The 24,328-nt window shown below is 32.9% G+C and overlaps 1 protein-coding gene across 1 annotated transcript in view; it reads left to right on the forward strand.

The window, feature by feature from the left end:
• Nucleotides 1-23,369, forward strand: part of LOC143227549 (uncharacterized) — a 105,713-nt gene extending 82,344 nt beyond the window's left edge. The window contains exons 11-14 of the mRNA XM_076458983.1: nt 2,887-3,080; nt 5,521-5,567; nt 9,666-9,789; nt 22,614-23,369. Of these exons, the coding sequence (XP_076315098.1) occupies nt 2,887-3,080; nt 5,521-5,567; nt 9,666-9,789; nt 22,614-22,684 (436 nt within the window). The 3' untranslated portion in view covers nt 22,685-23,369. The remainder of the gene's footprint in view (nt 1-2,886; nt 3,081-5,520; nt 5,568-9,665; nt 9,790-22,613) is intronic.
• The last annotated feature ends 959 nt before the right edge of the window (nt 23,370-24,328 follow it).

Here is a 24,328-nt window from a genome sequence, read left to right on the forward strand (position 1 = left end):
CAAGTTGAAGAAAAAAGAAAGAATACCGTGCTCCGAAAGTTGAGGTTGTGAGTGCGTTATTAGAGTAAGTGTCAGGTGCCATTATCTGATTAGAGTAACCCACAAGTTGGCGGTGGGTGATGCTCAGTAGCTACCTTCTCTCTATCTTGTTACTATCTTGAAATTTAACAAAAATGAGCAAAACAATCATACTAGCCGAATACCCTTACGATTAGCAAACAGTGCTTACTTGGGATGTCATCAGTTGTTAGAGATGACGGTTCGTGGTGGCTATGAACGATTAGCAAACAGTGCTTACTTGGGGTGTCATCAGTTGTTAGAGATGACGGTTCGTGGTGGCTATGAACGATTAGCAGCCAGTGCTTACTTGGGATGTCATCAGTTGTTAGGGATGACAGTTCGTGGTGGCTATGAACGATTAGCAGCCAGTGCTTACTTGGGATGTCATCAGTTGTTAGGGATGACAGTTCGTGGTGGCTATGAACGATTAGCAGCCAGTGCTTACTTGGGGTGTCATCAGTTGTTACGGATGACAGTTCGTGGTGGCTATGAACGATTAGCAAACAGTGCTTACTTGGGGTGTCATCAGTTGTTAGGGATGACGGTTCGTGGTGGCTATGAACGATTAGCAAACAGTGCTTACTTGGGGTGTCATCAGTTGTTAGGGATGACGGTTCGTGGTGGCTATGAACGATTAGCAAACAGTGCTTACTTGGGGTGTCATCAGTTGTTAGGGATGACGGTTCGTGGTGGCTATGAACGATTAGCAAACAGTGCTTACTTGGGGTGTCATCAGTTGTTAGGGATGACGGTTCGTGGTGGCTATGAACGATTAGCAAACAGTGCTTACTTGGGATGTCATCAGTTGTTAGGGATGACGGTTCGTGGTGGCTATGAACGATTAGCAAACAGTGCTTACTTGGGATGTCATCAGTTGTTAGGGATGACGGTTCGTGGAGGCTATGAACGATTAGCAAACGGTGCTTACTTGGGATGTCATCAGTTGTTAGGGATGACAGTTCGTGGTGGCTATGAACGATTAGCAAACGGTGCTTACTTGGGGTGTCATCAGTTGTTAGGGATGACAGTTCGTGGTGGCTATGAACGATTAGCAAACGGTGCTTACTTGGGGTGTCATCAGTTGTTAGGGATGACAGTTCGTGGTGGCTATGAACGATTAGCAAACAGTGCTTACTGGGGTGTCATCAGTTGTTAGGGATGACGGTTCGTGGTGGCTATGAACGATTAGCAAACAGTGCTTACTTGGGGTGTCATCAGTTGTTAGGGATGACGGTTCGTGGTGGCTATGAACGATTAGCAAACAGTGCTTACTTGGGATGTCATCAGTTGTTAGGGATGACGGTTCGTGGTGGCTATGAACGATTAGCAAACAGTGCTTACTTGGGATGTCATCAGTTGTTAGGGATGACAGTTCGTGGTGGCTATGAATGACTTGCAGCCTTGTACAGTAATCCAAAGACAAAACTTCATAAACGTTGAATCTGCATGTGACCTTTTCACCTTCGTTTTGCTTCACTACGCGCAGCAAATTCAGCTGTTCACATTTTCTGTACATTCGAATAGACAAAAATAAAGTTTTCCGCGAGGAGAAACGGGAAAGTCGTGACCCCTATTGCGTATCTGCATGCACACAGGATTTCGCGATGTTGGGGTTGCACATCGCGTAATAAAAACGTTTTTTGTTGTTTTTTTCAGAATCACACATATATATGCAAGTGTTCCATTATTGTATGATATGGTGATGTTGTCAGATCTGACTGTTTGTACCTTTCCTTAGTAGTGCTGATGTCTTATAAAGCTATGTTTTTTATTTCTTATATTTTATGCATTGTTTTCAATGTACTCAGTATAAATGGCACCTTAGGCATCAATTAGGGTTAATAACCCTGCTCTATAGAGACTCCAAGCTTTAGACATGGTTGCTCATAACTTAGAACTGACCAGGATAAAAACAACCAACCACGGCTTAGTTAACCGAATAGCAGAATTGAGTGTCACTTTTATAACGCGCACACAGATGATACTACAAATGTTGTTTAGTGGCATATTGCGATCTCGAACCTTGTGTCTAACCACTAGACTACGTCTGGTCTCTTACTGTATTTTCGGCTTTCAAATTCAAATTTTGTATGTAACTGATTTCTAGATATCAAGGTGGTAATATTTTTTTTATAAATAATGCTTTGTTTGAGTAGATTTTTCAAAGATTTATTAACTACATTTTTTGAGGCGTCCTCTAGCGACGTTCTTTTACTGTAGTGTAATTAACTGTATTGAATTTATTTCAGTAAAAGATATATTTAAATATATGTATATTTAATGATTAAATTATCTGTTGTTATTTTCTTCACTCTTTAAAGATTTTAATATAGTATTCGTACGTTTCAAATTCATAACAAAGCTATACAGTGAGCTGTATGTATTCTTCCGCCACACGTATCGAAACGAGGTTTCTAGCATTGTAAGTTTTCAGACACCCTTTGACACTGAAAGAGTTTGGACATAGTGTTATAAAAGGTACTGTTCCATATTATCTGAATGCATACAAGCACCTTTGATTCTAGATACATTGACTGAAGTTTTAATTCAATGCGCAAGGGAAAAGTAAAGACCCCTAGGATGTATGTGCTCTAAGGGTACATGTCAGATTTGGTGACAATCGATTCAGCGGTTCACCAGTCGTGAGCTGACACACAGAGAGAGACTTTTGTCAAAGAACAGTTTAAATATAGAAAACAGTCTTAAAGCCTTACATGAGCTGACACACAGAGACAGACTTTTGTCAAAGAATAGTTTAAATAGAGAAAACAGTCTCAAAGCCTTAGAACTGCTTTAACCATTTTCAAAAAGTAAGTAATTTCTCAGTAGGAACCAGTTAGAGCGAAGATTGTTCGAAGATCTTGAAGAGTTAAAGAAACATCAGCTGCGGTACGGACGAAAGAACGAAGACCTTGTTGTACGAAGACTGGCCAATAAGCTGCGCAAAGACGTCGTGGCGATGGGTTTACTGGAATTTCACGGGCCTTACCACTATCTACCTTACGAAAAATATTTATTCGGTAAATATTTTCCTTTACTTCGTAATAGTATATTCGTTTTGTCTTGGTGTTTTATTTTAATGTTGTTGTTAAGCGCAAAGCTGCACATTGGATTAGCTGTGCTGTGTTAACTGTGAAGTATCGAACTCAGGAATTTATCGTTACCAGTGTATCATCAGGAACGTCTTTCTGGTCCTTCTAAAGGACTAATAAAATCCACAAATTGGCTCAAAGAAATTTAAGTGTCAAAAAGACTGTGAATTTAAATATAAAAAATACTTTAATATGTGTTTGTTTAGAATTAAACACAAAGCTACACAATTGGCTATCTCTGCTCAGCCCACCAGAGGTATCGAAACCCATTTTCTAGCGGTGTAAGTCCGCAGACATACTGCTATGCCACTGGGAGGCTAATATGAGTGACCAAGTAATATGTATTTATATTAAACTGAATTACTTAAAGAAGTCATTTCGTTTAACAATAACAAAAATATTTGTCGTCTTTTCAGAAATTTTTATTTTTTTTTTAAAATAGAATTTCGATTCATGGAAAAATAGGCTTAAAATATTTTTCGCTTGTCGCCTGGTCCTATTTTCAAAAAAAAAAAAAAAAAAGTGGAAGATACAACAATTTGTTAAGCATTTCATCCAATAGATTTTGTAACAATTTCAGGGTAATGAATCCACAAAATGTCTGACATTTCAAACATTTGTTATAAGGGATAAAACGGTACAATTCTGTATGACCGGTGACATGTATGATTAAAACTTTAGTTCCATCAAAAGTAATCACGTGTGGTCAGTTTTGAAGGGCCACCCATGGCCACGTGGGTTAAGGCGTTCGACTCGTAATCTGAAGGTCGCGAGTTCGAATCTCCGTCGCACCAAACGTGCTCGCCCTTTCAGCCGTGGGGGCATTCTAATGTGTGCTCAATCCCACTATTCGTTGGTAAAAGAGTTGGCGGTGGATTTTGATGACTAGCTACCTTCTCTCTAGTCTTACACTGCTAAATTAGGGACGGCTAGCACAGATAGCCCTCGAGTAGCTTTGTGCGAAATTAAAAAAAAAGTTTTGAAGTATATAAACGTGGTTGAGAGATCAATAGGTAAACACACGTGATATATGTGTTTTTCTTATTGGAAGAATCGTCTTTAATTACATATAGAAATGTTTCAAACACATCAAATTAACCTTCCCCAGACAAGTTTTTATTTTATTTTAAACTGTTCTTGACTGGAACTCGTGACAGTTTGTTTGTTTGTTTTTGAATTTTGCGCAAAGCTACACGACGGCTATCTGCGCTTGCCTTCCCTCTCGTCTTATACTGCTAATTAGGGACGGCTAATCACCACCCACCACCAACTCTTGGGGTACTCTTTTACCAACGAATAGTGGGATTGATCGAGACATATAACGCCCCCACGGCTAAAAGAGCAAGTTTTGTTTGGTGTGACAAGGAGTCGAACCCGCGACCCTCTGATTACGAGTTGAGTGTCTTAACCACTTGGCCTGATGTATGATGATGGGTAAAAGAAGATACGCAACTGGTTTTTAATATTTGTTCCACAAGTTGTATTTCTACGGGTTACAACAGTACTACAGGTTGTAACCTCCAAACTGACATATCGTACCAGTTCTTTTGTTGCTAAAATTACTTACCAATATTTTAACTTATTTTGGTCAGTTTGACTTCTAAAACGACATTTATCAGGTGTTCAACATTAAACGTGAAGGCTCTGCACCCATAAATCATGTTAAAATATGTATTGGGTAAATACACACACTGCATTAACTTAGAACAGTGGTTCTTAACCTGGGGTCGTTTGAAGTTTCTCGGGGGTCACCGATGGTTTGGGAATTATTGGGGAAATCACGGAGCAGTTTGTAGTTTTTATGGAAAGTGCCCACCAATTAGAAACAGGCTGAAGTGCGGGAGTTGAACCACATCGAGATGCTTGTTGCACAACCACCTGTCTAATTTTGAGTAACAATTTTCATATATTACAACGTTTTGAATTGTCTAATTTTTCTAACTATATAATATTAATACATCGAACTTAAAATGTAAATATCAAAGTTTCCATCGTATTTAATATATTTTCTCATTATATATTATATCAACCCCAACACTGAGTGAATAAGTGGGTTTTGTATCATGTTCAGTAACTCCACGGATTTTGCATTTGTTTATCACTTGTAGCATTTCTCAAGGTCATTTATTTGTAACATTTTCAATAAATTAGGATCTTTATATAGTTTTGTTTTTATTCTACCTTTACGCAAAGTTCACCATTACAAAAATTATTATAGGGGTCACGGTAATACCCTGGAGAGTCTCAGGGTGTAAGACGATGTAAAATGTTAAGAATCACTGATTTAGAACAAAGTCGAAAACTGGATTCAATGTTTCCGATAATTTTGGAAAATCTGATTTTTTTTGTGCTTATCCTTTCATTGCAGATCAAATAAGACTTTTACCGAACCATGGAAGAATGCCAAAAATCAAGGTAAGTTGATCGTGTTTTTTAGTCTTCCAAATATCGTTTAATCTCGAAGTCTTAAGTTCAAGGATAATCCCAGTTCAATCTGCACTCTGATCAACGTGTATTATACTAGTTTTACCACTCTGATCAACGTGTGTTATACTAGTTTTACCACGTTGATCAACGTGTATTACACTAGTTTTACCACTCTGATCAACGTGTGTTATACTAGTTTTACCACTCTGATCAACGTGTTTTATACTAGTTTTACCACTCTGATCAACGTGTATTATACTAATTTTACCACTCTGATCAACGTGTGTTATACTAGTTTTACCACTCTGATCAACGTGTGTTATACTAGTTTTACCACGTTGATCATCGTGTATTATACTAGTTTTACCACTCTGATCAACGTGTGTTATACTAGTTTTACCACTCTGATCAACGTGTTTTATACTAGTTTTACCACTCTGATCAACGTGTATTATACTAGTTTTACCACTCTGATCAACGTGTGTTATACTAGTTTCACCACTCTGATCAACGTGTGTTATACTAGTTTTACCACTCTGATCAACGTGTGTTATACTAGTTTTACCACTCTGATCAACGTGTATTATACTAGTTCTACCACGTTGATCAACGTGTATTATACTAGTTTTACCACTCTGATCAACGTGTGTTATACTAGTTTTACCACTCTGATCAACGTGTGTTATACTAGTTTCACCACTCTGATCAACGTGTGTTATACTAGTTTTACCACTCTGATCAACGTGTGTTATACTAGTTTTACCACATTGATCAACGTGTGTTATACTAGTTTTACCACTCTGATCAACGTGTGTTATACTAGTTTTACCACTCTGATCAACGTGTATTATACTAGTTTTACCACGTTGATCAACGTGTATTATACTAGTTTTACCACTCTGATCAACGTGTGTTATACTAGTTTTACCACTCTGATCAACGTGTATTATACTAGTTTTACCACGTTGATCAACGTGTATTATACTAGTTTTACCACTCTGATCAACGTGTGTTATACTAGTTTTACCACTCTGATCAACGTGTATTATACTAGTTTTACCACGTTGATCATCGTGTATTATACTAGTTTTACCACTCTGATCAACGTGTGTTATACTAGTTTTACCACTCTGATCAACGTGTTTTATACTAGTTTTACCACTCTGATCAACGTGTATTATACTAGTTTTACCACTCTGATCAACGTGTGTTATACTAGTTTCACCACTCTGATCAACGTGTGTTATACTAGTTTTACCACGTTAATCAACGTGTGTTATACTAGTTTTACCACTCTGATCAACGTGTGTTATACTAGTTTTACCACTCTGATCAACGTGTATTATACTAGTTTTACCACGTTGATCAACGTGTATTATACTAGTTTTACCACTCTGATCAACGTGTGTTATACTAGTTTTACCACTCTGATCAACGTGTATTATACTAGTTCTACCACGTTGATCAACGTGTATTATACTAGTTTTACCACTCTGATCAACGTGTATTATACTAGTTTTACCACGTTGATCAACGTGTGTTATACTAGTTTTACCACTCTGATCAACGTGTATTATACTAGTTTTACCACTCTGATCAACGTGTGTTATACTAGTTTTACCACGTTGATCAACGTGTATTATACTAGTTTTACCACGTTGATCAACGTGTATTATACTAGTTTTACCACTCTGATCAACGTGTGTTATACTAGTTTTACCACTCTGATCAACGTGTATTATACTAGTTTTACCACGTTGATCAACGTGTATTATACTAGTTTTACCACTCTGATCAACGTGTATTATACTAGTTTTACCACTCTGATCAACGTGTGTTATACTAGTTTCACCACTCTGATCAACGTGTATTATACTAGTTTTACCACGTTGATCAACGTGTGTTATACTAGTTTCACCACTCTGATCAACGTGTGTTATACTAGTTTTACCACTCTGATCAACGTGTGTTATACTAGTTTTACCACATTGATCAACGTGTGTTATACTAGTTTTACCACTCTGATCAACGTGTGTTATACTAGTTTTACCACGTTGATCATCGTGTATTATACTAGTTTTACCACGTTGATCAACGTGTATTATACTAGTTTTACCACTCTGATCAACGTGTGTTATACTTGTTTTACCACTCTGATCAACGTGTTTTATACTAGTTTTACCACTCTGATCAACGTGTATTATACTAGTTTTACCACTCTGATCAACGTGTGTTATACTAGTTTTACCACGTTGATCATCGTGTATTATACTAGTTTTACCACGTTGATCAACGTGTATTATACTAGTTTTACCACGTTGATCAACGTGTATTATACTAGTTCTACCACGTTGATCAACGTGTATTATACTAGTTTTACCACTTTGATCAACGTGTGTTATACTAGTTTTACCACTCTGATCAACGTGTATTATACTAGTTTTACCACTCTGATCAACGTGTATTATACTAGTTTTACCACGTTGATCAACGTGTATTATACTAGTTTTACCACGTTGATCAACGTGTATTATAGTAGTTCTACCACGTTGATCAACGTGTATTATACTAGTTTTACCACTTTGATCAACGTGTGTTATACTAGTTTTACCACTCTGATCAACGTGTATTATACTAGTTTTACCACTCTGATCAACGTGTATTATACTAGTTTTACCACGTTGATCAACGTGTATTATACTAGTTTTACCACTCTGATCAACGTGTATTATACTAGTTTTACCACTCTGATCAACGTGTATTATACTAGTTTTACCACTCTGATCAACGTGTATTATACTAGTTTTACCACGTTGATCAACGTGTATTATACTAGTTTTACCACGTTGATCAACGTGTATTATACTAGTTTTACCACTCTGATCAACGTGTGTTATACTAGTTTTACCACTCTGATCAACGTGTGTTATACTAGTTTTACCACTCTGATCAACGTGTATTATACTAGTTTTACCACTCCTCATCAGTAACCCTAAACACAAATTAACCAAATAGAGCTGGTTCTGTATCTTAGAGAAAAGTATCAAACCTGCTGTTGGTTTGAACCTCCTTTGTTCTCGCTGTAAGAACAACTCCGAAACTAGTGTAATTCAATAACAAACGCTGATCAAAGTGTAAATTTCACTGGACCTCCCTTGAACTTAAGACTTCGAGATTAAACATTTTCGGAATAATTGAGTTTATTATAGTTGCTATTGTGAGACTGTATAATAAAAAATGAAGTGGATCGTGGCCGATAACACGTTTCCTCACCTATCCAGTGTATAGGTTTTTTTTTATAGTATTATATAGACCTGCAGTGTGTCAACCAAATCTATCCAAATTATAGAGCAGGTGGTGCTTCGTGTATTTATTAAGTTCGTGACGAAGATTTCCAAACTTTCCTAATTCTGACTTTCGACGAATTCTAAAACCTTTAAAACATTCACATCCTTATTTATACGTGTTTGACAAACATCCTTCACTTTGCACGTGCTGGTAAACAATGCACACAGTATAACAATCTAAGTAAAACTGTTTTTTGGCGCAAAACCGGACAGTGGACAACGAATTTTCTCTGTCGTGTCCTCCGCAGGAAAACTTGCACGTTCGTAAACTTACTGCTAACCCACCAGGGGACAATCCAAGTTGAAATTCAGGTTAAAGGCAAAAGACAGGGCTTTCACGCGAAGCTAACGAAACAAGTGCCGTTACCTGGCACCAGTACTTTTACTAGTTACAAAAAATAGCAAAAACAAGACAATTGTACGTTTCACAAATACCAATCATATTAATTAAGGGCTCGGCTATCTAAACACAATGAAAAAAACTAGTTTGTAAAAGACAGGAAAAATTGCATGACAAGCATGCTTATTTACATTGAAACTTAACCATACTTTCTGTAGCCTCTTTAAATCAGTTATATTACATATGGGTAATATTTTTACTATTTTAAAACTAGCATAGTAACTGAGTGGTAATTATTGTGATTTTTTCCACTTTAATCCACAGACTAAAAAGAATAGACATTCATCCCAGTAAAAAATGTTGCATTTTTAACGAATGAAATTTAATTTACTTGTCCAGAAAAACGACGACAGGACATCAGACAGGCTAGTAAGAGTAGCAGAACCTACAAAAAATCCAGCCATGTGTACTTGTAGCACTTACCGATGTCACCATGTTACAGAAATTTATAGGAGTCGTCCAAGTATGTTTATTCAATTAATAATCATAAATAATTAACAGTGAAATAACCAATATTTGTGTGCGCGTGTTTCAATAATGTGACATCTTTATGTTGTTAAGTTTACGACACAATCTTTGCTTGATACAATAATATATTTTGTAAACTTAACATTTGTGTGCGTGTGTTTCAATAATGTGACATCTTTATGTTGTTAAGTTTACGACACAATCTTTGCTTGATCTAATAATATATTTTAGCACAATTCTTTAAAGTATATCAATCTTAAATATACTCGGAAATTGGTCAGAAATTTTAATTATTAAAAATATTGAGTATCGGAACTCAAGTATGTTTTATACTTTGCAGTAAAACCATCATTCCCCAAACCTGATGCTCCTGGCAAATTCGTCTTACCAATTATTTCTCCTCCGTCTAGCGGAGGTGCAGCCTCTGGTGAATTAATCACTGCCACTCAGGAGTTCTCTGGTAATCCTTCGGGCAACAAATGTCAATCTTCAACAAAACCTGTCACAATGACTAGGAAACCCCAAAATATAGGATCCATGAAAGTCGGTCATGTAACTGCGTCTCTTGGTGCCACAAAGAAAACAGAGATGAAAAATGACAACTTTATAACAGAAACGAACACGTATAAAAACGTTCTGAAGCAGACGAACCAAGTCAATTATAAACAAAAATGTGTATTAAACAAAGGTTGGACAGGCGACGTTACACATAAAAGTTCAGTTCTCAGTGATTTACAAACCCAAACCACCCATTCAGGTTATTTTCATGACTCATGCAATTCGGATGAAACAGAAGTTACTTGTGAAAACACCAATAATCGAACTAATTCCCATGAAGGAGAAACTGAAATTAACATGAGAAATAAAATTTACAACAATACAAACAATTTTATAGTTGGCAAAGTAACAAGTGATCTGGTTCCTGATTACAATGAAATTCCTGCTGGTGTGAAAACAAAAAATAAAATAGTAGGCGAAGGATCTACGCAACTTATCAATACTGAGAAAATCCAGGAAATAGGCCTAGGACTTGAAGGACCAAATGCATCCTTTGAAAAAGGAGAGAGAGACAAAGATTCTGAAACAGTAGGCGATTCTGTACATCGAGTAATGAGTGCCAGCCTCCAGAATGGTGCCCATCCTACAGACACTGTCACAGTTGAAGTTAGCACTGAAGGTTCTGCTGAAAAATACACTCACGTTACAACAGTCGAAGATCTTCTTGAGCAACTGTTCCTTTGAATCATAATTCAAATGAACTAGAAAAACAACCACTAAAACTGGGTGGTATGCTTGATCTAGATTACAATGGACCAATCACGTTTGAGATCAGACATGGCCAAGAAATAAATGTTTTTGAACTTCCAACAAACAAGCTACATGATAACAAAAAGTGGCAATTGACTTTTACTATTGGCAAGAAAGATCGGGTTCATGTCAGCTAAACAAAAAAGGCTGGTCACGTGTTACAAGGAATTCATTCTTAATAATTAATTTACTAAGGTTACTACATACGATAGAGATTTGAGTTTATTATGTGGTTTCTGATGTTTAAAGAAGGCATTTAATTTTATAAAAGCACGTGAATACTCGCCGTCCAGATACTAATCTTTCAATCTGATTTAATCATCCAACCTCCTAAGGTTTGGGGTTTGTATACTCTTGGCAGTGATGAAATGTTATTTAAATACCATCCTCCAGACTCCTTATGGAAAGTTAAACTACAATGAAAATTACAGGGTGCTGAGCTTCTAGCTTAACTCTTTGTTTTTTTTTTGTAAATAATTACCAAAACACTGAGGTATTGCTGATTTATAGTTGTTAATGTATACAGTTAACATATTTGTCACTTAATGATACAATTATGAATTTTAAAATATGTTATTCAATTTCTAAACAAGTTTATACAAGTCTTTCATGATACAAAGTTTAAATGGTTAAAATGCCATCAATAAGATGTTTACTGGTGAACTTGTTGCTAAGTGAAGTCTGTATTAGAATATGTGATTTAATAAGACTACTTCAAAATAAAGGTTACAAAGGCTACTCCCAATTAAACTTTAGGCAAATATGTATATTTTTTGGTCACTTATGTTAATAACTACTATTTCTCAGCTAAGTTACTTTAATTTTAATTTTCTAACACCAGAAAGATTATGCTACAGTTTAAGCCAGGTAATAAATAACACAAGTTTTACTCCCACAAACATACAAGAATTAATCTAACAAGTGAATATTAAACTTTGCACTAGTGAGCCATTTCCATAATTTTCTTAGAATTAATGGCAACCTATTGTACTATTAGTATGTCTACTTAGCTTTCTTTATCAGATCTTCCTCAGACAGGGTTCTTTCAGTGGCAGATATTGGACATAAGGAATCCAGGCTATGTTATATTTTGGTAACATTTTCAATAGGACTTAATATAGACAATGAGAACATACAGTTTTTAAATCAGATAGAAACTGACTGAATTTTGACTCTCCACATCAACAACAAACATTATAGTTAACAAGAGTACATCTTGTTGTGTAACTGATGGGTTCACAACATGAACCTTCCTTGCAACCATTTTCCAAATCAAAGCCCAATAGATGATAAGCAGAAAACTCAAACCTTTCTGAGAGTAACTGAAAGTGTGCTACTCTTTGGCATGTTATCATTATTCCTTGATTACCCACCTACATGTGCAAAGTTTTGAGATTTTCAGTGTGCAGCCTGTACAGCTGCTGTGGATATCATCACAGTGGACTTTCCAGTCAGCCCTTTTTAAATAAAATCTGTTTATCAAGTCAAAAGATGTCATGGTTGTGCTCAAAAATAGGCTTAGTACTAACAAGGAGTGTAGTGGTAGGAAGCTTTCTGCCAGGTCAGATAAAGATTTCCAACATCATATAGACAATGAAGAAGAATTACATCATTTGATTTGAGAATTAAAAATGCAAAATGCAAGAATAAACCGATGTGTGCATGACCACTGCTAGCAATGTGAGACAGCCATTTGGAAAAGCCATCTCTCTTTAACTACTAATGACCAAATGATATATGTTACCAGTATGTGGATTTCATAGTTGCATAAAAAAGATTCCAGACTCCTACCAGTGTAAGCAATCCCCCAAGACAAAGTTCTTGCTCTTTGCCTTACCACCCAAAAATCACTACTTTGCCTCTAGTTAAGGGAGAGATCCATTATTAAAATATTTGTACTCAAAAATATGTTTCCAAAAAATAGTATCTTCTCCATCTGAGAGACTCCGTTTCACTTCACAGGAGGTAGTTTTGAGATGTCTTCAGTTATCACACATCTTCAAGTAACGTTTTACATCGAGCCCAAAGTTGAAATTATCATTTAACTGCTTTTCAACTTGAAAGATGCAGAATTGTTTCTAACTTATAATAAGCAACTTATTATCAGATAAAACAATGAGTTGTCCAACTTAGTTTTGACTTTTTTCTCACTGTTGAATGGGATCTAGTTCTTAATACACTTTTATAATTTGTCCATCTACCTGTGATTAGAATGTCTAGGAAGCAACCCTATCACAAAGATAGTTGACTACAAGAACTTACTGTCACCTTTGATTTCAATGGGTCACATAGATAAACATTACTATAAAATTAATAAATACCTGAATTTCCTCAACAAATTGGAAGTATCTTAAGTTATTTTTGCCTAATGAATGTGCATATGTCCAAACAACTTTGAACTTTTTAATTTCACCAATTATTTTAATCTGGTTAAAACGAGTAATTCTGAACTGTTTCACAACTTTGGGTATAATTAAAAGTGGTCATTTCTTAATATTATTATTAAAATAACATACATGCAAGAATAATATTCAAGAGTTACAAACAAAGGACAGACATATTTTTATTTACAGAAGTGCAATGCAGATTAATTATTCATCATGTACAATACCTGTTAAACTTAGATTTGACTTTTCACAATGTACAAAGTATCTTAAGTTTTTATTGTCACCACAGCTCCGATTACATTTATTAATAGTGTAAAATAACTATGATCTATTTTGTAGTTTCTCACTTGTTACTGTCCAACTTCATGGTAGTTATTAACACTAACATTCAGTTTATTTATCACCAAAGAAATAGCTCTGTAATATAACACAGTCAATGAACATTGGTCTAAAATTTACAAGATTTGTTTCATGTAATTTTTCAAAGAAATAAAAATGTGGAGTTATATATGTATACGACACATTTTTATGTTACTTTAATACGTTCGTTATCTCTCTTTTTTTAGATGACCATACAACTTTACAACTATCTAATCTGACAAGTAATGTCAGAATCAGCTGAGCTTACAAACTGTCACAACATACTTAGATTTTAAACATGTATTGCTGTACATAATACTGCTAAGTCTTTTAAAACTCTAACCTCCATCTCTGTTAAACTTATCTGATGCACACGTTTAATGAATAGAATATGAAGTGGAAATTTTCCATGTAATGGAGAATGGGGTGGGAAAAAATGAAGCAGACGTAATATTAAAGTTGGGTGATAACTAAGTTATCTGTGAGCACTGATGACATCAATTAATGTCACATAAAATAATCAATCAGAATCATGATTTAATTAACTAATCACAAAGTCTTTCTGATTATTACGGTTTCTAATTATTCCAAGTAACTGATATATTGCAGTTGTTTGTGGTAACCACAAAGCTACAAAGTGGGCTATGTCTATTTTTAGTATTGAAATATGATTTTGAGCATTTCTTTTGTTGTCTAAGGCAATTCAGCTGACAATAATCAATATGTTCTGTTTAACCATATTGTGAAAATAATTCATCTGTTGAATGTAACCAAGTAGAAAATTCCACTAATTACCCAGATCTATGCAACATTAGATCCATTTAGACCAGATGATGCATGCATATTTGATGGATTTTATAGCACTTAATAAAATATGATATTTTGACATGCACAATTAGTAAAACATGACAATATCTTGACATGCACATTTTGTTGTCGTCTTCACACCTTGTTACCATCTACATTCATTCGTTGATCATCCATGTTTGACATTATCTGATATGTGAGAATTTGTATTTGATGAACAAATTTTATGCTCAAACCTCTTGTTCCTTCCCTTATTTAATATTTCACATTTATAATTGGATGAATAAAAGGTTTTATGTTCCTAGTTGGTTGAACCTCTTGTTCCTTGTCTTATTTACTATTTTACATTTCTAGTTTGATGAATAAAAAGTTTATGTTCCTAGTTGGTGGAACCTCTTGTTCCTTACCTTATTTAATATTTTACATTTCTAGTTTGATGAATAAAAAGTTTTATGTTCCTAGTTGGTTGAACCTCTTGTTCCTTGCTTTATTTAATATTATACATTTCTAGTTTGATGAATAAAAAGTTTTATGTTCCTAGTTGGTGGAACCTCTTGTTCCTTGTCTTATTTAATATTTTACATTTCTAGTTTGATGAATAAAAAGTTTTATGTTCCTAGTTGGTTCAACCTGTTGTACCTTTCCTTCCCTTATTTAATATTTTACATTTCTAGTTTGATGAATAAAACGTTTTATGTTCCTAGTTGGTGGAACCTCTTGTTCCTTACCTTATTTAATATTATACATTTTTAGTTTGATGAATAAAAAGTTTCATGTTCCTAGTTGGTGGAACCTCTTGTTCCTTACCTTATTTAATATTATACATTTCTAGTTTGATGAATAAAAAGTTTTATGTTCCTAGTTGGTGGAACCTCTTGTTCCTTACCTTATTTAATATTATACATTTCTAGTTTGATGAATAAAACGTTTTATGTTCCTAGTTGGTGGAACCTCTTGTCCCTTACCTTATTTAGTATTTTACATTTCCAGTTTGATGAATAAAAAGTTTTATGTTCCTAGTTGGTGGAACCTCTTGTTCCTTACCTTATTTAATATTTTACATTTCTAGTTTGATGAATAAAAGTTTTATGTTCCTAGTTGGTGGAACCTCTTGTTCCTTACCTTATTTAATATTTTACATTTCTAGTTTGATGAATAAAAGTTTTATGTTCCTAGTTGGTGGAACCTCTTGTTCCTTACCTTATTTAATATTTTACATTTCTAGTTTGATGAATAAAAAGTTTTATGTTCCTAGTTGGTGGAACCTCTTGTTCCTTACCTTATTTAATATTATACATTTCTAGTTTGATGAATAAAAAGTTTTATGTTCCTAGTTGGTGGAACCTCTTGTTCCTTACCTTATTTAATATTTTACATTTCTAGTTTGATGAATAAAAAGTTTTATGTTCCTAGTTGGTGGAACCTCTTGTTCCTTACCTCATTTAATATTTTACATTTTAGTTTGATGAATAAAAATTTTTATGTTCCTAGTTGGTGGAACCTCTTGTTCCTTACCTTATTTAATATTATACATTTCTAGTTTGATGAATAAAAAGTTTTATGTTCCTAGTTGGTGGAACCTCTTGTTCCTTACCTTATTTAATATTATACATTTCTAGTTTGATGAATAAAAGTTTTATGTTCCTAGTTGGTGGAACCTCTTGTTCCTTACCTCATTTAATATTTTACATTTTTAGTTTGATGAATAAAAAGTTTTATGTTCCTAGTTGGTGGAACCTCTTGTTCCTTATCTTATTTAATATTTTACATTTCTAGTCTGATGAATAAAAAGTTTTATGTTCCTAGTTGGTGGAACCTCTTGTTCCTTACCTTATTTAATATTTTACATTTCTAGTTTGATGAATAAAACGTTTTATGTTCCTAGTTGGTGGAACCTCTTGTTCCTTACCTTATTTAATATTTTACATTTCTAGTTTGATGAATAAAAAGTGTTATGTTCCTAGTTGGTGGAACCTCTTGTTCCTTACCTTATTTAATATTTTACATTTCTAGTTTGATGAATAAAAGTTTTATGTTCCTAGTTGGTGGAACCTCTTGTTCCTTACCTTATTTAATATTTTACATTTCTAGTTTGATGAATAAAAGTTTTATGTTCCTAGTTGGTGGAACCTCTTGTTCCTTACCTTATTTAATATTTTACATTTCTAGTTTGATGAATAAAAAGTTTTATGTTCCTAGTTGGTGGAACCTCTTGTCCCTTACCTTATTTAGTATTTTACATTTCTAGTTTGATGAATAAAAAGTTTTATGTTCCTAGTTGGTGGAACCTCTTGTTCCTTACCTTATTTAATATTTTACATTTCTAGTTTGATGAATAAAAAGTTTTATGTTCCTAGTTGGTGGAACCTCTTGTTCCTTACCTTATTTAATATTTTACATTTCTAGTTTGATGAATAAAAGTTTTATGTTCCTAGTTGGTGGAACCTCTTGTTCCTTACCTTATTTAATATTTTACATTTCTAGTTTGATGAATAAAAAGTTTTATGTTCCTAGTTGGTGGAACCTCTTGTTCCTTACCTTATTTAATATTTTACATTTCTAGTTTGATGAATAAAAAGTTTTATGTTCCTAGTTTGATGAATAATAAGTTTTATGTTCCTAGTTGGTGGAACCTCTTGTTCCTTACCTTATTTAATATTTTACATTTCTAGTTTGATGAATAAAACGTTTTATGTTCCTAGTTGGTGGAACCTCTTGTTCCTTACCTTATTTAATATTTTACATTTCTAGTTTGATGAATAAAAAGTTTTATGTTCCTAGTTGGTGGAACCTCTTGTTCCTTACCTTATTTAATATTTTACATTTCTAGTTTGATGAATAAAAAGTTTTATGTTCCTAGTTGGTGGAACCTCTTGTTCCTTATCTTATTAAATATTTTACATTTCTAGTCTGATGAATAAAAGTGTTATGTTCTAGTTGGTGGAACCTCTTGTTCCTTACCTTATTTAATATTTACATTTCTAGTTTGATGAATAAAAGTTTTATGTTCCTAGTTGGTGGAACCTCTTGTTCCTTACCTTATTTAATATTTTACATTTCTAGTTTGATGAATAAAAGTTTTATGTTCTAGTTGGTGGAACCTCTTGTTCCTTACCTTATTTAATATTTTACATTTCTAGTTTGATGAATAAAAGTTTTATGTTCCTAGTTGGTGGAACCTCTTGTTCCTTACCTTATTTAATATTTTACATTTCTAGTTTGATGAATAAAAGTTTTATGTTCCTAGTTGGTGGAACCTCTTGTTCCTTACCTTATTTAATATTTTACATTTCTAGTTTGATGAATAAAAGTTTTATGTTCCTAGTTGGTGGAACCTCTTGTTCCTTACCTTATTTAATATTTTACATTTCTAGTTTGATGAATAAAAGTTTTATGTTCCTAGTTGGTGGAACCTCTTGTTCCTTACCTTATTTAATATTTTACATTTCTAGTTTGATGAATAAAAGTTTTATGTTCCTAGTTGGTGGAACCTCTTGTTCCTTACCTTATGATTTAATAACATTTCTAGTTTGATGAATAAAAGTTTTATGTTCCTAGTTGGTGGAACCTCTTGTTCCTTACCTTATTTAATATTTTACATTTCTAGTTTGATGAATAAAAGTTTTATGTTCCTAGTTGGTGGAACCTCTTGTTCCTTACCTTATTTAATATTTTACATTTCTAGTTTGATGAATAAAAGTTTTATGTTCCTAGTTGGTGGAACCTCTTGTTCCTTACCTTATTTAATATTTTACATTTCTAGTTTGATGAATAAAAGTTTTATGTTCCTAGTTGGTGGAACCTCTTGTTCCTTACCTTATTTAATATTTTACATTTCTAGTTTGATGAATAAAAGTTTTATGTTCCTAGTTGGTGGAACCTCTTGTTCCTTACCTTATTTAATATTTTACATTTCTAGTTTGATGAATAAAAGTTTTATGTTCCTAGTTGGTGGAACCTCTTGTTCCTTACCTTATTTAATATTTTACATTTCTAGTTTGATGAATAAAAGTTTTATGTTCCTAGTTGGTGGAACCTCTTGTTCCTTACCTTATTTAATATTTTACATTTCTAGTTTGATGAATAAAAGGTTTTATGTTCCTAGTTGGTGGAACCTCTTGTTCCTTACCTTATTTAATATTTTACATTTCTAGTTTGATGAATAAAAGTTTTATGTTCCTAGTTGGTGGAACCTCTTGTTCCTTACCTTATTTAATATTTTACATTTCTAGTTTGATGAATAAAAGTTTTATGTTCCTAGTTGGTGGAACCTCTTGTTCCTTACCTTATTTAGTATTTTACATTTCTAGTTTGATGAATAAAAGTTTTATGTTCCTAGTTGGTGGAACCTCTTGTTCCTTACCTTATTTAATATTTTACATTTCTAGTTTGATGAATAAAAGTTTTATGTTCCTAGTTGGTGGAACCTCTTGTTCCTTACCTTATTTAATATTTTACATTTCTAGTTTGATGAATAAAAGTTTTATGTTCCTAGTTGGTGGAACCTCTTGTTCCTTACCTTATTTAATATTTTACATTTCTAGTTTGATGAATAAAAGTTTTATGTTCCTAGTTGGTGGAACCTCTTGTTCCTTACCTTATTTAATATTTTACATTTCTAGTTTGATGAATAAAAAGTTTTATGTTCCTAGTTGGTGGAACCTCTTGTTCCTTACCTTATTTAATATTTTACATTTCTAGTTTGATGAATAAAAAGTTTTATGTTCCTAGTTGGTGGAACCTCTTGTTCCTTACCTTATTTAGTATTTTACATTTCTAGTTTGATGAATAAAAAGTTTTATGTTCCTAGTTGGTGGAACCTCTTGTTCCTTACCTTATTTAATATTTTACATTTCTAGTTTGATGAATAAAAGTTTTATGTTCCTAGTTGGTGGAACCTCTTGTTCCTTACCTTATTTAATATTTTACATTTCTAGTTTGATGAATAAAAGTTTTATGTTCCTAGTTGGTGGAACCTCTTGTTCCTTACCTTATTTAATATTTTACATTTCTAGTTTGATGAATAAAAGTTTTATGTTCCTAGTTGGTGGAACCTCTTGTTCCTTACCTTATTTAATATTTTACATTTCTAGTTTGATGAATAAAAGTTTTATGTTCCTAGTTGGTGGAACCTCTTGTTCCTTACCTTATTTAGTATTTTACATTTCTAGTTTGATGAATAAAAGTTTTATGTTCCTAGTTGGTGGAACCTCTTGTTCCTTACCTTATAGTATTTTACATTTCTAGTTTGATGAATGAAAAGTTTTATGTTCCTCATTCTTTAAACTATTGTTCCTTTCCTCATTTAATATTTTACATTTCTAGTTTGATGAATAAAAAGTTTTATGTTCCTAGTTGGTGGAACCTCTTGTTCCTTACCTTATTTAGTATTTTACATTTCTAGTTTGATGAATAAAAAGTTTTATGTTCCTAGTTGGTGGAACCTCTTGTTCCTTACCTTATTTAGTATTTTACATTTCTAGTTTGATGAATAAAAGTTTTATGTTCCTAGTTGGTGGAACCTCTTGTTCCTTACCTTATTTAATATTTTACATTTCTAGTTTGATGAATAAAAGTTTTATGTTCCTAGTTGGTGGAACCTCTTGTTCCTTACCTTATTTAATATTTTACATTTCTAGTTTGATGAATAAAAGTTTTATGTTCCTAGTTGGTGGAACCTCTTGTTCCTTACCTTATTTAGTATTTTACATTTCTAGTTTGATGAATAAAAAGTTTTATGTTCCTAGTTGGTGGAACCTCTTGTTCCTTACCTTATTTAGTATTTTACATTTCTAGTTTGATGAATAAAAGTTTTATGTTCCTAGTTGGTGGAACCTCTTGTTCCTTACCTTATTTAATATTTTACATTTCTAGTTTGATGAATAAAAGTTTTATGTTCCTAGTTGGTGGAACCTCTTGTTCCTTACCTTATTTAATATTTTACATTTTTAGTTTGATGAATAAAAGGTTTTATGTTCCTAGTTGGTGGAACCTCTTGTTCCTTACCTTATTTAATATTTTACATTTCTAGTTTGATGAATAAAAAGTTTTATGTTCCTAGTTGGTGGAACCTCTTGTTCCTTACCTTATTTAATATTTTACATTTCTAGTTTGATGAATAAAAGTTTTATGTTCCTAGTTGGTGGAACCTCTTGTTCCTTACCTTATTTAGTATTTTACATTTCTAGTTTGATGAATAAAAGTTTTATGTTCCTAGTTGGTGGAACCTCTTGTTCCTTACCTTATTTAATATTTTACATTTCTAGTTTGATGAATAAAAGTTTTATGTTCCTAGTTGGTGGAACCTCTTGTTCCTTACCTTATTTAGTATTTTACATTTCTAGTTTGATGAATAAAAAGTTTTATGTTCCTAGTTGGTGGAACCTCTTGTTCCTTACCTTAATAGTATTTTACATTTCTAGTTTGATGAATGAAAAGTTTTATGTTCCTCATTCTTTAAACTGTTGTTCCTTTCCTCATTTAATATTTTACATTTCTAGTTTGATGAATAAAAAGTTTTATGTTCCTAGTTGGTGGAACCTCTTGTTCCTTACCTTATTTAGTATTTTACATTTCTAGTTTGATGAATAAAAAGTTTTATGTTCCTAGTTGGTGGAACCTCTTGTTCCTTACCTTATTTAATATTTTACATTTCTAGTTTGATGAATAAAAAGTTTTATGTTCCTAGTTGGTGGAACCTCTTGTTCCTTACCTTATTTAATATTTTACATTTCTAGTTTGATGAATAAAAAGTTTTATGTTCCTAGTTGGTGGAACCTCTTGTTCCTTACCTTATTTAATATTTTACATTTCTAGTTTGATGAATAAAAGTTTTATGTTCCTAGTTGGTGGAACCTCTTGTTCCTTACCTTATTTAGTATTTTACATTTCTAGTTTGATGAATAAAAGTTTTATGTTCCTAGTTGGTGGAACCTCTTGTTCCTTACCTTATTTAATATTTTACATTTCTAGTTTGATGAATAAAAGTTTTATGTTCCTAGTTGGTGGAACCTCTTGTTCCTTACCTTATTTAGTATTTTACATTTCTAGTTTGATGAATAAAAAGTTTTATGTTCCTAGTTGGTGGAACCTCTTGTTCCTTACCTTAATAGTATTTTACATTTCTAGTTTGATGAATGAAAAGTTTTATGTTCCTCATTCTTTAAACTGTTGTTCCTTTCCTCATTTAATATTTTACATTTCTAGTTTGATGAATAAAAAGTTTTATGTTCCTAGTTGGTGGAACCTCTTGTTCCTTACCTTATTTAGTATTTTACATTTCTAGTTTGATGAATAAAAAGTTTTATGTTCCTAGTTGGTGGAACCTCTTGTTCCTTACCTTATTTAATATTTTACATTTCTAGTTTGATGAATAAAAAGTTTTATGTTCCTAGTTGGTGGAACCTCTTGTTCCTTACCTTATTTAGTATGTTACATTTCTAGTTTGATGAATAAAAAGTTTTATGTTCCTAGTTGGTGGAACCTCTTGTTCCTTACCTTAATAGTATTTTACATTTCTAGTTTGATGAATAAAAAGTTTTATGTTCCTAGTTGGTGGAACCTCTTGTTCCTTACCTTATTTAGTATTTTACATTTCTAGTTTGATGAATAAAAAGTTTTATGTTCCTAGTTGGTGGAACCTCTTGTTCCTTACCTTATTTAGTATTTTACATTTCTAGTTTGATGAATAAAAAGTTTTATGTTCCTAGTTGGTGGAACCTCTTGTTCCTTACCTTAATAGTATTTTACATTTCTAGTTTGATGAATGAAAAGTTTTATGTTCCTCATTCTTTAAACTGTTGTTCCTTTCCTCATTTAATATTTCACATTTCTAGTTTGATGAATAAGTTTTATGTTCCTAGTGGATTGAACCTGTTTTTCCTTTCCTTCCCTTATCTAATATTTCACATTTCTACTTTGATGAATAACAAGTTTTATTGTGTCTTTTTTTTGACAGATTGTTTAGTCACAGTATTCATGATGAAACTTTGTAGAACAGACAGCAAGAGACACAAGTGTAGAGGATGACATTTCTAAAGTCTTCTGCCTTTCATCTTCAGTCATAAAGACTTTAGAAACATACAGTTGCTGTCCATTCTACAAAGCTTTATGTTCCTGGTTGGATAAACATGTTTCTTTCGTTGCTGTATTCAATACTTGTGTTCCACTCACATTCCATTGAGAGATTTATAGAATAGATTGGAACAACTGTCTTAAAACATATTTTTCGGGCTATCATTTGTAGTATGAAGATGTTCCCATATTATTCAAATAAAATTATTTTTATCTATAATATGTCATGTACTATACAATAATCTTATAAAATGGCACTATTACAACTTTTATTATCTTGTTTTGAAAATTACTACAGATGGTATGTTTAAAACCAACTGTAACCTGAAGTGTATTAGGATGGTTTTACTTCACTTCTTGTTTATGCACCATGTTCAAAAATATTTAACATTATACACATTGCACCATATTGCTTTTGAATATCTCACAGAATGAATAAATGGTACTGAGAACACTGACTCTAGCTATTAAAACTTGCTAATTGCTAAGTCATAATTACACTATCAGAAATATAATCGACATTGATAAAAACAATCAGTTTATCCACTGAGGTCGCCCACTGAAGTATCAAAAACTAATAGTATCCTTATATCACAATGCAACTACTTAACTTATGCTTAAATAAGGTAGGAAAATAGCATACACATAAAATGACTTGAATAAATTAATTTACACTTTATCAGAGAAAACAAACTGACATAGAAAAAATATGATGTTAGGTTTCCTAAGTAGCTAATGTCTCCTATTAATCAAATTCTAATTTCATGATAAATGTATCTTTTGTTTTTATAAGTTTTGTACACATAAACATCTCAACAAAGTGCATTTCAACTTCAGTTTTATAATAAAAAAACTTCAATTACAAAATATGAATTGTTACCTTTGAAAGTCAGCTTATAATTCTCTGACAAACCAAATGTTATTCACATACAAACAGTTTGAGTCAAAACAGCACTTCCTTTCACACTTGTATATATGATACTATCTTGGCCAGAGATAACTGGAGTTATACATTTCAAACATTGACGTAGTACTCTAACTAACCCTTTCAAACATTGACGTAGTACTCTAACTAACCCTTTCAAACATTGACGTAGTACTCTAACTAACCCTTTCAAACATTGACGTAGTACTCTAACTAACCCTTTCAAACATTGACGTAGTACTCTAACTAACCCTTTCAAACATTGACGTAGTACTCTAACTAACCCTTTCAAACATTGACGTAGTACTCTAACTAACCCTTTCAAACATTGATGTAGTACTCTAACTAACCCTTTCAAACTTTGATGTAGTACTCTAACTAACCCTTTCAAACTTTGATGTAGTACTCTACCTAACCATATCAAACATTGACATAGTACTCTACCTAACCCTTTCAAACATTGACATAGTACTCTACCTAACCCTTTCAAACTTTGACATAGTACTCTAACTAACCCTTTCAAACTTTGACATAGTACTCTAACTAACCCTTTCAAACTTTGACATAGTACTCTAACTAACCCTTTCAAACTTTGACATAGTACTCTAACTAACCCTTTCAAACTTTGACATAGTACTCTAACTAACCCTTTCAAACTTTGACATAGTACTCTA

This window comes from Tachypleus tridentatus, chromosome 9 (assembly GCF_004210375.1).
Source record: "Tachypleus tridentatus isolate NWPU-2018 chromosome 9, ASM421037v1, whole genome shotgun sequence".
Classification (NCBI taxonomy): domain Eukaryota; kingdom Metazoa; phylum Arthropoda; class Merostomata; order Xiphosura; family Limulidae; genus Tachypleus; species Tachypleus tridentatus.